At 46.4% G+C, this 15,382-nt stretch overlaps 1 protein-coding gene across 4 annotated transcripts; it reads right to left on the reverse strand.

The window, feature by feature from the left end:
* Window positions 1-1,862: 1,862 nt before the first annotated feature.
* Window positions 1,863-15,360, reverse strand: LOC124479461 (mucin-5AC-like). Of its 4 annotated transcripts, none has more exons than XM_047038210.1 (14): window positions 15,175-15,360; window positions 6,754-8,541; window positions 6,450-6,626; window positions 6,136-6,240; window positions 5,923-6,032; window positions 5,773-5,831; window positions 5,480-5,625; window positions 5,204-5,344; window positions 4,556-4,598; window positions 4,350-4,387; window positions 4,114-4,201; window positions 3,768-3,966; window positions 3,566-3,598; window positions 1,863-2,921 (listed from the first exon to the last, which is right to left on the reverse strand). In XM_047038210.1, the coding sequence occupies exons 1-14, from the start codon at window positions 15,227-15,229 to the stop codon at window positions 2,790-2,792; spliced, it is 3,114 nt and encodes a 1,037-aa protein (XP_046894166.1). In that variant the 5' UTR covers window positions 15,230-15,360; the 3' UTR covers window positions 1,863-2,789. The 4 variants fall into 4 exon arrangements, with proteins under 4 accessions (XP_046894166.1, XP_046894164.1, XP_046894165.1 ...); XM_047038208.1 differs by lacking the exon at window positions 15,175-15,360 and adding an exon at window positions 12,537-12,685; XM_047038211.1 differs by lacking the exon at window positions 15,175-15,360 and adding an exon at window positions 12,537-12,685 and having other exon boundaries at window positions 2,837-2,921; window positions 3,566-3,611.
* Between the last annotated feature and the right edge of the window lie 22 nt (window positions 15,361-15,382).

A 15,382-nucleotide genomic window follows, 5' to 3' on the forward strand; every position in this document is an offset into this window, starting at 1 on the left:
AGTTAGGCGGGTTGAAATAGGCTACTCACTGCAATGAAAAAAAAAATATATATATATATACAGATTTATTCTGCACAGCCACGTGAACTGTGAACATGCTCTATTCAACTTTTAAACTTTTAACTCGTTGTTTTCATTTTCCGCATAAACGGTGCAATCAAAAAAGGTGCAATAAAAATAAATCCAAATAAGAGTTTCCGACATCCCGTAATAATTTCCCAAACTAGAACCACATTGTGTACTCACAAATCATACATTTCTATACATCAAGGTTTGCATTAAGAGAAAGAGTGAACAACTGTTCTGGTTACCGTTATTACAGAATTCATAACTATAAAAATAAATACACATGTGAACGTAATTTTATGTTTTCCATTTTCAGTGGCATTCAGGTGATGATGCCCGTTAATGACCACAGCAAACTATTCAACAGTGTCACAGACACTCCACCTGACAATGCAAGCAACCTCAAAATCTCTTATGAGCATTTGCCTTTGTCTGTGAGTCAGACCAGTATGCAGTATAGATAGTGGCACCTTATCTGGATCACTTATCTGTTCATCACACAGACCCAGAGATTTAAGAGAGAACAAAGTTGTTCCAGACAACAGGCCTGGCTCAGGTTGCTGCCGCTCGATAGTTATTCGATTGCGTGCCCATTCCTACAGCTCCTGCAGGTCAAATGACTGGGAGACGTAGCTCACAGCCGCTAAGTGGTCCATTAATCAGGCTGCAAAGATTGTATGGGACGGGCCGAGCTGGGTTGAGCAGAGCTGGGCCAGAATCAACGTGCTGGGTCAGGCTTGTGTCGTAGAGTGAGTCTGGCTTAGCTGGGCGGGGCAGGGGCAGGGGCGGGCCGAATCATGACCATATGTAGGCTACTTCAGCCCTTCCCCTCTATAGTCTGGGTGTGCCATGGTAGCTCACTGCCGCAGTTTAAGACCCCACAAAGCCAGCTTTACCAGCAGTTTCAATCCCTGCTTTTAAAATCAAATGAAGGGTAGATTAAGTCCTAAAGCGACAACATCTCTTTGGCTGCCAAGTATTCACAGGCAACACGTCACCCACTCTAGAGAGGTAAGACCAGGGCACCATGCTACTTCAGGACGACAAGTTCATTTTCCCCATGTGAAATATCACTGCTCAGTAAAATGCCTGGGAAATTACGACCCTGACACCACTGTGTGCAGAGGGAAACATCTCGTTCAAACAGCGCTATGATTAATGTGCCAATCTAATCAAATCCTGCCGACTACAGCAGAATGCATTATGAAGAGCAGCGCTGTAGCGGCTGCAGAGCCAAGTCATCATCCAGACATCCAGTCACTTAATGATGCAGGCCATGAATACGAACGGCAAAATGCTGACCGTGCAGCAGCTGGGTGATCGAGCCTGAATCTCACCTCTCCAGATGTTCCTTTCAGATGTGCTCCAGCTTCCCGTGTGAACTGCGGCTAACCATGAGGAACGGACAGAAGGTAACGTAGGAGATGAAAACACTAGTGCGTGTATAGACACTTGTACTGTTCAGGTTTGAGAACTTGACCTTGGGAGAGTCAGACCCCCACCCACTGCCACCAAAGCACGATCCAGAATCCATCAGCACTTAGGGCATCGTGACACATCATGTGACACATCATGTGACATGTACTGTTGAGACGGACCTGCAGGATGAGCCCATTTTAACCCCATCCATATGGGCCCTTAAATCCACTCCACTTCTGTCCTTTTGTGATTTTAATTACCCACTCTAAAATATACCCAGCTGAAAAACTTGTTATTTTCCAAATTTGGTATTTAGTTAGCGTTTTGGAAGCATTTCGGTGCATTACAATGAGTCGTTTTTATAAAGCAGCCACATATTCATAACAGTGATAGCCTTTATTCCTTTCATCACCCTCATTCACTGCTGATAGATACTTGTTTACAAAAGTTTACACTTTTAGAAAATAGTGCAGAGTTGCAGAGACACAGATGTGTGAACAACATGTCACAGGAATAGAGTAGCGAAAATATACACACATAATTGGCACATCCAAACAAGCTTTGTCAGGTGCTTTGCATAATGTTTCCTATTCATTAAGGACCACAGAAACAGGCACATTTGCAAATGCAGCAGCTTCAACACAGGTGCTTCAGCATATCCACAGTGTCTGTGCACAGACAAACACCCCCTGGGCACACCCCTCCCCGCCTAGGCTAAGGATCCAGCCCTTAAACCATCTAAAATCTCTGTACTAAGAACTCGAAGAACCATAGAAAAGAGAATTCGTTCACACTCAAAAACAGTTTTGATTTTCCCCAAGAAAAACATGTGGTAAACGCAGCACACAATTTAGTGCAATTAGCCAGAGATGAATAACTTTTCAATACTATGACATTGCGAAAATGCGGACACAAAATGATGTGTTTACTGTATTAAATTACTAGATGTTCAATAATTTGGAGCAACAGCGACATCTACTGGTTATGATCAAAAACACCCTAGCAGCTCTTCCAACAGACACGTAAATACAATAATTTGAATATCTCTAAACCTTATTTCTTCCCTTTAGATTATAGAATGAAGTTGTTGCATCTCAAAAGAAAACCAATAATTCTTAGCATAACTTTCTTTTAGGTGGTGTTTGTTGATTGAGGTGGTACCCTGAGAATGACAACAGGACTGTCATCTTTCCACGCTCAGAAAAAAAACAAAAGAAAACCGTTGCGTTTGTGAAGTGGTTTGTGAGTCTTTATACTTCTATATGACATTTTCCCCTCATCCCTCTCTTCCTTCTTCCAGCTACTCAGCTGTTTCTCCTCTCGTCTCCTGGTATGAAGTACGGGTTCTCATGGCCCTGGACCAAGTAGGAGTAGCGTGATGGATTCTCGCCTTTGAACGTATTCATGCTGTCTGTGGTGACATCATAGGACCCCGTCTGCAATGGGAAATTGATCTGTGATAACCAGTCGAAAGATATATGGACACACACACACACACACAGAAAAGGCACACAAGCACCGAACAATTCCAAACCAGCATGCAGCAACAACACTAAAACAATTCCCAAACTTTTTCTGTTTGTTGCAAAAGCCGTCAATCACTGACTGTTGACATCACCCAATGAAAGCTCACTGCTCTTCAAAGCGATCTTTGAAGTAAAGCACTGGCAGCCTTAGTCGTAGAAGTACAACTTGGATGCACAGGTGCCATCACCAGCGTATAAGTAGTATTGCCAACCTTTTTCGCCAGCGCAAGGCGCAACCTGTAGCCTATTGAAAAGTCCAATGTTTTCGTATCGCTTCAGATTCCTCACTACATCAAATGTGGTTGTCATTACAGTTTACTTAAGTCTTCTAAATTAAATAAACCTCATAATGTCTGCAAAAAAGTTGTATTGTCAGGCAATACTTGTTTCAAAAGTAGTATTGCCAGGCAATACTTGTTTCAAAAGTAGTATTGCCATGGCAGTACTGGCAATACTGACAGCAGCGGCCATGCTTAGTGTAGTGTAGTAGTCCTCCCATCATCAAGTGAAAGATAGAGCACTTTCGGCAGCAGTGGGTACAGCATTATATTTACCTTCTTTTGTCTTCTAAGCTTGATGTGAAACTCCTAAACCAACACACTAGGAGTCAGGCAATGCAGGGATTAGGCTTGTGCTCACCACACAACTAAAGGAAAGACTACTTTAACGTTTTAGAAGAAAGGAGAGGACAAGAAGCTTGTTGTGTTAGTAAGCAGTCCAGAGCGACAGACAGACCAAGCCGCCCCTGGGACTCACCCCTCCGTTGGTCTGGGGCTTCTTCTCCATCAGGGCGTGGGTGCTACCCCCCTCCGTCATCTCCATGGAGGCGGGGTCCCAGTTGGTGGTGGCGCGGGGGATGGTAAGGCCTTGGCTGGGCCAGGGCCCGTGGACATCTTCCACAGTGTAGGGACTGCTGGAACTGCTGAACTCAGGCTTCTCTGTGGAGCATCTCCTCCTAAAACACACACACAGACACACACACAGACAGACACACACACACACACAGACACAGATTGGAAATACAGTCAAGGAGATAGAGTGGGTGTGAGAGGAAGAAAAGATGGATGATAAACAGGAGAGCAGAGGGTTATTGTATTCTCACCTGCAGTAGTATATGAGGAGGGCCAGCACTATGATGAGCAGTACTCCTCCCAGTACACAGGAAATGACCACCACCGCCAACAGAGACGCTACACACACACACACACACACACACACACACACACACACACACACACACACACACACACACACACACCTTTACACCTGAGCTCTCTGAAATACACACTGTGCACTACACGAACCTCACAAAGATGTCGTCAAGACAGCATCACTTACAATCATCGCAGTTGAATCCAGAGTAGCCAAATGAACATCTAGATAAATAAATAAATAAAAAATCTTTAACGGAGAACACTCCAGTGGTCCTTGTCATGCATTTAGTTATTGAAAACACAAGGGGGCACCAGTCGTTATCCATGCATGGTTAAAGTTATAACAGAGGCAGTCCCAGTCTGAGGAAAACAATAGATGGGAATACTCACGGCTGACATATGTCTCTCTCTGCTCTCTGGCCACTGGGACAAGCTTTGAGAGGAAGGACAAGGTTGTTTGTTTTAAAGCAAACTAAACATGACAGAGCGTCCGACATTGGCTTTTAAGAGGCATCCTTATAACCTTATGAGTAAAGACAGATTTGACTGCTCACAAAATGAAATCTGACCAAATTTTAAGTGCCCCCGCAATAAACAGCCAAACATGGGGAGCAAGGGAATCAAAACTAATTATCGTACGATGGTTCTATTGAAAACTTTTCTGATTGAGATCACAAGTTCTCTTTTGGATTCCAGGAAAAGAACCCATAGATAAACGTTGGGTCAGGCGTCGGGTGTAGGGGGCTGGTTGGAGAAACGTCAATAGCACTTGACCTTCTCTGTGTCTCTCCCTAAGCATTCTCTCTGTCTCTCTATCTCTCAAGTACGCAAATCCAAGCCTTTGAACACAAAGACATTCTCTAGTTTGCAAGTTTGCCATTTTGTTCAGCTTTGACAGAACACCAGCCAAGAACTGCTTTTGGTAACTCTTCCCTTTCTAGCTTGCTTAACATGAAAGTCCTTGTGGTGGGTGGTGTCGATGCTACGATCATTTACTGTAGCGTCAAACACCAAACATACACTCTCGCTGGTACTCACCTCTGCAGCTGAGATTACCGTAGGGGTGGTTGGAGACGTAGCCAGATTTACACGTGCACCTGGCCGTGCCCTTTTCATCAATACAACTTGCGGTGAGGACGTCACAGCTGGTCAAAGAGCCCTGGTCACACAGGCTGGTGCCTGACAAACAACAGCAGAGACAGAGGCACACCCGGTCAGAATCCTCGTAGTCACGAGTAGCCATGTCAGTGACAAGACTATCTATCAGCTATCAGCTGTGTTTGATTTATGGGAGGTAAGCAGAAATACACACACCGCGAAATGTAGCTCCTCTCAACAGGTCGTCGGGGGAACTTGCACTCTCAGTGATGGCCTTCTGAATGGCCGTGTCTGTGGAACCCTGGCTGGCACCGGAGCCTGGCTGGAACACGTTGAACACCGTCGCTCGCACGCTGCCTGGTCTGGGGGGGGGGGGGGGGGGGGGGGGGGACAGAGGGGCCGTTACAGGAGCCCCGACAGCAAGAGAAGAAACGGCAAAATGTCGTCGTGGTCAAGACGACGTACGGGCTAATGACACTTTCACTTTGTCTCTGTGAAACAGCACTTACTCTAGCCGCACTACATCCGTCCGAATGAAGCCAGGCTGATCCTTCAGTGCTTTGTTCATCTAGAGATGGAACATAGTGGAGGAAGTCAGAGACTGGGCTGAGAGGAGATCTATACTGGTTACCATCGCGTGCAACGTGACTCAAACCTACCACTTGTGAGATGTTGTCTGCTGTCTTTTGAAATACCATAGAGGATCTGTTGCTCATCTCTTTGCTGAAGGTCAAGGACACAAGATGAAGGTTTCCGGGGAAGACTTGGGCTAAAATGGCAAAGAGATGAGTGTCATCATCATCATCACAATCCTCACCATCTTCTTCATGCTCATTAGTGACAGAGTCAGGGTTAGGGTAAGGCTTGGCTACCTTCAATGCAGTGACCCAGTGAGTTGTTATAGTATCCAGACAGACACTGGCAGGTACCGTTGAGACAGATACTTAGAGATGGACACGGCTTGGCGGGGCAAACCTCTGAGGAAAGGAAAACAGTCATTACGTTTTTAACTTTGCTCCATTTAACAGACCCTTTTATCAAAAGGGACATACTTATAGTGCAAATAAAAGGTTCAGAAGGAAATCAAGGATCAGTCAAGAAATGCGGTCTGGTCTATAAACGTATTTATCTCACATCGAAGCTGTGGTTTTACACAACGTGTGTGCAGTTTAGCAGTAGATGGTACCTGGAAGGGTGGGTGGAGGTATGGTAGTGCTGCTTGGAGGCGGGCTAGTGCCAGGTGGAGCCGTAGGTGTGGTCATGCCAGACCCTGTTGTCTGGCCTGGAGCCGGTGTGGTGGCGGTTTCATTGGTTGGTGTAGAGGAAGAAACAAGGGCTGTGCTTGCGGTAGTTTTGCTAGTGACTAGACCAAAAAAAACTACATAATTCATCTTAACATTGTAGAAATACACCTAAGATGCATACTGTATGTATAAGCTGTTCACTTGATATGAGCTTTTTTTAATAGAAGCAGAAATCCTTAAGCCTACCTCCTGTGGTTGGTGTCAGACTGGGGCTGGCTGAGGGGCTAGTGGTGGTGTTGCTGGTCTCAGACACTCCTGTGGTGGTGGTGGAGGTGGGACCTGTCTGTGGAGATCCAGCTGTGTCTGTGCTACTAGATGTTCCAGTTGAGATGCTGGTCTCAGACACTCCTGTGGCGGTGGAGGTGGGGCCTGTCTGTGGAGATCCAGCTGTGTCTGTGCTGCTAGATGTTCCAGTTGAGATGCTGGTCTCAGACACTCCTGTGGTGGTGGTGGAGGTGGGGCCTGTCTGTGGAGATCCAGCTGTGTCTGTGCTGCTAGATGTTCCAGTTGAGATGCTGGTCTCAGACACTCCTGTGGTGGTGGTGGAGGTGGGGCCTGTCTGTGGAGATCCAGCCGTGTCTGTGCTGCTAGATGTTCCAGTTGAGATGCTGGTCTCAGACACTCCTGTGGTGGCGGTGGAGGTGGGGCCTGTCTGTGGAGATCCAGCTGTGTCTGTGCTGCTAGATGTTCCAGTTGAGATGCTGGTCTCAGACACTCCTGTGGTGGCGGTGGAGGTGGGGCCTGTCTGTGGAGATCCAGCTGTGTCTGTGCTGCTAGATGTTCCAGTTGAGATGCTGGTCTCAGACAGTCCTGTGGTGGTGGTGGAGGTGGGGCCTGTCTGTGGAGATCCAGCTGTGTCTGTGCTGCTAGATGTTCCAGTTGAGATGCTGGTCTCAGACAGTCCTGTGGTGGTGGTGGAGGTGGGGCCTGTCTGTGGAGATCCAGCTGTGTCTGTGCTGCTAGATGTTCCAGTTGAGATGCTGGTCTCAGACACTCTTGTGGTGGCGGAGGTGGGTGGGAAGGCTGTGGAGTTAGTGATGCCTGTGGCAGGAGTTCCTCCAGTCTCTCTGGTCACTGTGGTCTGGCTGTTTTCCGTGGTGTCTCTGGTCGTTGTTCCTGAGGTGACAGTTCCGTCCGTGGTCACTGTGTCTGAAGTGGCTGTTTCTGTGTGAGCAGTCTGTGTTCTTGTTGTCATGACAGTTGTTGTGACTGGGATATCTGAGTCTGGCCCACTGGAGGTGCTGGAAGAGACTGTGGTGCTGCTGGGGCCAGCCTGTGTACTTCCTGATGTGCGTGTGGTAACATCAGCTGGAGTGGGATCCGTTCCAGTGACAGAGGTGGACGCGTCTGGCTGGGGAGTTTGGGCTGTGGGTACGGAGATGGTCGGGGGGGTTTCGGTGGTGGGCGTTGCAGATGAGGCTGTCGAAGGCTCAATCGTTACTGAAGTCGAGGCGGGGGGGCTGTCTGTTTCCACGGTAACGGGAGAATGAGTGACAGGGGAAGTCAGGGTCTGACTCGAGGAAGTCATCTCTGTCGTGCCGTCCCCCGTGCTGAATGGGGAGGTAGCTCCGGTTTCCGTGGCGTCCATCACAGTGGTGGTCATGGTCACCGCTGGGCCTTCCTTTGTTGTACTAAATATAACTGATTGAGTTGTGGTTCCAGCAGGGCTTGGCTTTGTGCTTGGGGACACAGAGGGGTCTGTCATGGTGGTGGAGGTGTCCCCATGGTGGGTGATGCCAGATGAGGGGTTCAGAGAGGTGGTGGAGGTTAGCTCTGTGCTGGTGCCCGACGTGGCTGTGTTGGGGTCAACTGTGTTTGGGGCTGAGGCTGGGTTGGTGGAGGTGGACCCGTCCGATCCGGTATGGTCAGATTGGGTTGGCGTCCATGGAGTGTGAGAGGTGAGAGAGGATGGTTCTGTGGTGGGAAGGCTGTTGGGGGTATCTGTAGAGGGAGCCAGACTGGTAGAATCCACCCCTAGAACAACATGACAGAACACAGAAGTATGTTTAAGAGCTGCGATAGCCCCTTCACCTTTGGTTTGTCCCCACCCATTGAATCAACTTGTTGATATGACACTCAAACATGTCATAAACCTACCCACCAATTTTCCAACTCTTAGTACTGGAGAGCAGTGAATAATTTGATCAGATGAGTTCAGATGAGTTGCTGTTTTGCAATGCAAAACAATTTGCACAAAAGTTACAAAGTGTCACGAAAGGGACACAGGACTGACTAAAACTCAACAGAATGAGCAGCAACGTCTTAAGATATCTGCTCTGAAAAAGACGCCTCAAGTCCCTAAATAGGTCCGCCATGACTCATGATCCATGGCCAAGTTCAGTACAGACTCTTGTTGCAACACTTGTCAGTCTTATGGGTTTTTGTGATGTCTGTCCCCATTGTATCTTAGTTCACCCTCCCCATGTTCTTCTTGTGTATTCAGTGGCCTCACTCACGCCAGCCTCAGACAGACGAAAAACCACCAAGGAGGACAACATGCACACTAACGTCGTTTTCTATCAATGATTACATTATTTTCCAGGAATACAATGTGACAGAGTGTACACATCACCGGATGTGACCTAATGGTCTTATCGCATGGTAACCAAAACGGCGTTGGATGACACGCCACAGGAAAGGACACACCTGACAAAGGCTGGAACATTGTTCATTTGTATCAGAGACAGTTGAGCATGCACACACACACACACACCCTAATCACACACACTGTTTAACCACACACAGATTATATGCCAAAGTAAATAAAAGACGATATGATAAAAACCAGCAGTCTAAAACAGCTGCAGATCAGTATAGGCAACTTAATACAAATTTAGCCTCACCTAACTATGCCACTAGACGAGCAATAGAAGGTAGGTTTTCACTCCCCAGAGCTAACACCAGTTTTCTTAAACGCACTGTGGGATACAGGGCCATGAAGTCATGGAACCTACTACCAACAGAAATGATAAACGTGACAAGTAAATGTATGTTCAAAAAGCAAATCATGAAACACTTGGGTACAGCATACTTGTGACACCAGATGGTGATGTACTGTACATAAATGTGTAGCTCTCTCTTTACATGGTTTGCAGTTTTCGCTTCTATGGAATTAAATATATCAGTGTTTTATATCATGACAAAGGTAAAATTGCATAACCACTATGTTAATTTCTGATATTTGTCATGTAAAATTGTATGATCATTATTTTTTTGAATTTGAACTTTTGATACTTCATGTAATATATGTTTTAAATTATATATATTGGTATTGTAATGTTTATTTAAATGTTTGATATCTGTATGTATGTTTTATATGTGGACCCCACTAAAAGCAGCTCTGTCTTAGAGTAGAGCTAATGGGGATCCTTCTAAATAAATAAACAAATAAATCAAATAAACAGTGAAAACAATGAAAACTGACTTTTATGTTGAAGATAATGTTGAAGGTGAATGGAATTTGTATTGTTTGCAATGGTGATACATAGGGGTTAGAATGAGGACATGGGTTCAGGTTGGTGAAGGAGGGCTCAGACTGCAAAGGAGCATCAGTGTTAGAACCTTGTTGTAAACACAGATATATCAATCTGTTAGTGGATCATTTGGATTAAGAATTAAGAGCAATAGACTAAAGGATTTTGGAGATTAACAGAGATTGAGATTTAAACTAACAAAGCTTACAAAAAAAAAACTGAGATGGATGATTGATGCTGTACTCTGTTGTTACGTTTGAATTTATTCTGAATAAAGACAATGCCCAGTGTTTCTCATGCAAAAGTACCAATGAACATCATAACCATCACCATCAGTAAACAAACGACAACCCCATCACTGCTCTCTAAACACCACCGTTGCCAGGCATCCTATGACAACAGAGAGAGAGCAATGGAGAGGGCTTCAAAAGGGGATGGGAGGGTTTCAGAAGGAAGTGTGGAGAGCTGGAAAAGGAGATGGGGAGGAGTTGGGGAGGAGGGGACAGAGTCCAGTCTGCGCAGACGTATCCAACGATCAGGTCCCTCTGTACAATAATTAGGCCTATTGAAAACAAATATGAGATTGCAGTTTCTTTGTTGGCCCAGTGCAAATAACTTTTTTAATGAAACCAAAAGTCAACAAGATTGTTTGAGGAACTTTCAATGCCCTGCTTCATAAGATGGAACTCTAGTGGCTGAGAATGTTCCAGTAGGCAGAACATCGCACGCCCAGACACCGACCCACAAAAGCACATATGTTCCTCTTCCTGTTTTTTTTTTTTGTCATGTTGATGAGAAAGGCAGTAGTTCTCTTCGATTATACAATACTTCTGCGTACACCTCACTATGTGCGAGGGACCAGGTTATAACAAACACTGTAAAACCAGCAAAACAAAGGGAGGAAGTGTAACTTTAAAAGTTCCATATTCCCATACAGCTAAGAGATGACTAGGTCAGACATGGCCAACAACAAGCCCACCCGAACTGAGACAGATTCTTGTCAATGTTCTCCTGAAGTGAACCTACCCACTGTATCCAAATCAAATGAACCTATATTTTCCCCTCTCTCTCTCCTTCTCCCTCTCCCCCTCTACTACCTACACAGGAAGAAAGGAGAAGAGAGGTTTGCAAGATTGAGAGACTAAGTCTGTTGCCAAGAGAGACATCCGTTACCAGCTGCCAAAGCTCTGTTCCTTCAAAATATTACTGAGGGAGAGAGAGAGGAAAAGAGAGATAATAGAGAAAGAGGGAGAGAGAGAGGAAGAGAGAGAGATAATAGAGAAAGAGCGAGAGAGAGAGGGGGAGAAAGAGAAATAATTAATCAAAAAGAGGGAAAGGAGCAAGACAGTCTGGCAATGACGCTCTTCTGTCATCACAATGGCACCCTTCACAGTCTTTCTTTTCATGTGACACAACAAGCCTCCTGCTAAGCACCTGCACACAGGCCAACAGGCTGTCCAATACAAAGTCACCTTGCCTCTTGTCTTCCCCTTCACCCCAGCCCTCCACCTTCTACCTTCCTGTCCACAAAGCGCTCAGCTCTCCCAGCAAGAGCTTCCTGTCCTCAAGGAGGATGGGTAAAATGCCCAGGAGGCATTGTGAAAGTTCCAGAATGCTTCAGACACCCACAGTCACTTGGAGTTGCCACGGAAACATCTCCAGCTTATGGGGTAGGGATTAGGGAAGCGCGTTCCTGAAATAGTTTTTATCGCATCCAGCAGCACTGTGAGAAAGAGGGACCTGATTAAGGAATGCACCCAGAAGGTTATGAGGTCCTGACCCTCGGAGCCAGGAAGAGCCTAAGGCCACAGGACAGAACCTCATTAGTGTCGTCATGGCTACCTCGCAGCACAGCCATGTCAGTATTCACATACTAGGGGCTGTTTACAAATAACACACCACCACTGATCACTAAGGAATTCAGTAACAAGCTTAAATTCAAGAGAGAAAAAAAGGATTTGCTGTAAATCTGAATTAGGGTTACGGCTGAAAACATTCAAGGTCGAGGTCCCATAGCAAGCTAATGAGAGTCAGCATTTCTCACATACTGTGTCGGGTCCTTGTTGCGCTCCTAGAAAGTGGAAAAATGAACTCGCTTCATTCTTGCCACACAAATGGGTACGCAGGTCAGCTTCCTCCAGCCTGGAGAGCCAGAGTTAGCTCTCTCACCACAGCCGCTACATCAAAGCAATGCCGCTGACACCATGTCACCAAGGGTGACCGTATCATGGAAATGAGTAGGAGCTTTCATTTTCACCACAATCTCTCTTTTCCCCTGCTCCCTCCCTGCCTCCCTTCCTCCCTCCCATTCTTCTTCTCTCTCTGAAAATACATTTTCCTATCTTTGCTGTTTCAACTCACTGAGACTGGCTGTATAATCGATAAGGGTGGTTGGAGAAGGCCAGTTCAGATTCCATTATGTGCACATGTTTTAAGTTTGTCTCACATAAGCTTGTTTAGCGGAAATGTTTTGGAGAAGAAAGGGAGTGGTCCTACCTTGACAAGGAGTCTCATTATCGGAACATCGACAGCCAACATGTTTGATACTGTAAGATGGTTCATAGCTATTGAGCATACTCAATGTATTTGTAAGAGAACTGTTATATTGCATTAAGTTCGTTTTTTTCCTCTCTAATGATCACAAACAGTGAGATATTGGCCGGGTTTCCCAGATTTGTTAAGAAGCTCTTAATGCTAAGAGCTTCTTAGAAGCGTTCTAAGAACACTCTAGAACGCTCTTAGAACGCTCCTAAGAAGCTCTTAGCGTTAAGAGCTTCTTAGCGAATCTGGGAAACCCGGCCATTGTCTGTTCTATAAATATAGCAACACTCAAAAAGAGGAACATTTGCAAGTGACTGATGCCCATAGTTGACTGTAAAGGCCCCTCCCCCTTCCTGCTGGGACTGGTTCTGTCCTGACAGACACTCTGCAGTCTGCATCTGCATGATGCGCATCTGCTCCACATCTCCAGCTCTTCCTGTGCCTGGCCTGCCAGGCCCTGATGCCTGACACACACACACACACACAGACACACACACAGAAACACACAACACTGACAGGAGGAGGAAGTAACCCAGCTAGAGGTGGTTTCTCCCCAGCCTTCTCAGAATGTCTCTCCCAACAGGACACACAGAGCACAGGGCGTGGCTCTGCATCAGCCGTAGGGCTCAGCTTGTGTTTTGCTGTTCCTCGCTCTCAGACCGTTTTTCCTTTTTCCCATTTTCCTGCTGAACCGTCGACGGTTGTCACAATAAGTCCTGGGCAGGGGCGTGTGTTGGTGTGAACACAGAGAGCTCCTCCAGGCCAGAGAGGCCTCAGCTAACAGATGGTTTCTTGGAGCACCATTGGCTCTCTGGGCACCCGCACATATCATATCCTATTAAAGCTCCGCCAGCACATGCTTTCCAATTACTGGGGGAGATTTACAGCCCCAGAGAGAAGCCCTAATCCAACAGGATACAACAGGGGGAGAAAGAGGGAGAGAGAGAGAGAGAGAGAGAGAGAGAGAGAGAGAGAGAGAGAGAGAGAGAGAGAGAGAGAGAGAGAGAGAGAGAGAGAGGGAGAGAGGGAGAGAGGGAGAGAGAGGTAGAGAGGGAGAGACAGAGAGGTAGAGAGGGAGAGAGAGAGAGAGAGAGAGAGAGAGAGAGAGAGAGAGAGAGAGAGAGAGAGAGAGAGAGAGAGAGGGAGAGAGAGAGGGAGAGAAAGAGACAGAGAGAGAGGGGGGGGTAAAGTGGTGATAAGCAAAGGGTAGCATAGAAGGTAGAAGGCAAAAGTGGACATGAAAAAGGAAGTGATGTCAGCTGGAGAGTGGGGGAGGTGAACAGGAGCCAGTGTTGGGCAGAGACAGCCTGCAGACTCCACGAGACTGCAATAATTAGCGACATGACACAGAGAGTACAACACAGGGAAGCCAGTCACCCGCTAGCTGACGAACAATGATGCAATCAGGTGCTTTACAGTACTGGAGATTTACTACTGTCCACTGATCAGATTAACTTGTCCGTGCCTGGGATTCATCTGCACACACAGAGACCCTCATACACTCCACCCTCTGAACTAATCATACACCCTCAGTCTCTGAAGCCTGAGTTTAATCACACTTTAGAAAGAGGGCTGATTACCATAGGGTGGGTGTGTGTTCTCACCACCGAACACCCCGATAATCTTCCGTTTCAGTACAGACCTTAGCTGCTTTGCTGTCCTGTATTTAATGTGAGTGTGGGATAAAAATGACTGATCGCAAAGTGCTGACACGTAGGTCTTGAGAATGCCTTGAAAAGAGAGGGGAAGCAGTCAGGGGCGTACGAGCTGAACATTTGTCTCTCGAGGAGAGCTCTCTCCTGCTTTGGGATCTGGAGTGTGTGACGCCAGGCTCGCTGGAAAAGGACCCGACCCTCAGGACTTCCTTTCATCTGCACCTCTTAACCGCAACCTCAGACACACTCAGTCATGCCCCGCGTTGGAGCCTTCTTCAGCCTCTCTCGCTCGACGTAAAAGACTTGTCAAAACCCATGACAAGAGACTGCGCCATAAAAACAGCCCACGGGACAAAGGGGACCTGGCAAGGCTTGTACACATGACAGCAGTTCCTCTCAGTCCTTGAACACTTTAACTTCTCAGCTTTTCCCCCCTCTCTCTGGGCCACGAGAGAGTCAAGGGACATAAAGATCCTCACAACAGCCTTACACAAACCACTAAGGCCCACAGATATGGCTACAGTTTGGTTCAATTTGTTTCTACGCATGAAGATTCCACAGTAACCTTCAGCCCACTGCTGGAAGCTAAACTGCTACAATGCATGCATTTGCTTGTGCCTTGGCCCTGCATTTGCCCTCCTTGAATCATGCTGTACAGTCAGTCCACCAGTGACTCACCAAGCAGTCCTGACTGCTATTTGGAGGTACATTATGGGGAACCCCCTAAAAAACCCCGATGAATAGGAACTGTTCTTATACCAGTTATCTTGAAATAGTGGAATCATTGTTAACTCAATTCTTATCGGAAAAGTTTTTTTTGCGAAAACAAATATTAGGATGAAAACCATGTGGCAACCTGTTGATTTGAAAAGCTGTCGGCTATTTTCAAAACATGAGATAGGCTATTATTTTAAAGAAAAATTACAATATTTTCTTACCTATGCCCACAAATAAGATGAGAAGGATGGTCGGTTGTTGATAATGTAGTAACATTTTAACGGAACGACTTGTTTGGCGTCCGATAAAACGGTATGAAGCAGAAGTCCGACGAACGGTTTGTTGCGTTATAACGGTCTTGGAGTGTCTACTTATGACTATCCGCGTCTGCCACAGGTGGGTCTATCTGTGGCCATTTAGACGTCTCAG

Source organism: Hypomesus transpacificus, chromosome 17, assembly GCF_021917145.1.
Source record: "Hypomesus transpacificus isolate Combined female chromosome 17, fHypTra1, whole genome shotgun sequence".
In the NCBI taxonomy this organism is placed as follows: Eukaryota; Metazoa; Chordata; class Actinopteri; order Osmeriformes; family Osmeridae; genus Hypomesus; species Hypomesus transpacificus.

What these genes read in the sequence shown, in the direction of transcription:
- LOC124479461 (XM_047038208.1), bottom strand. Translation starts at nt 12,651, where the DNA reads ATGCAATATAACAGTTCTCTTACAAATACATTGAGTATGCTCAATAGC. An exon ending in GAGAGGAGCTACATTTCGCG is followed by an intron (nt 5,345 to 5,479) that starts GTGTGTGTATTT and finishes GTTGTTTGTCAG; the next exon opens with GCACCAGCCTGTGTGACCAG. An exon ending in AGCCCCAGACCAACGGAGGG is followed by an intron (nt 3,599 to 3,767) that starts GTGAGTCCCAGG and finishes GTGTTGGTTTAG; the next exon opens with GAGTTTCACATCAAGCTTAG.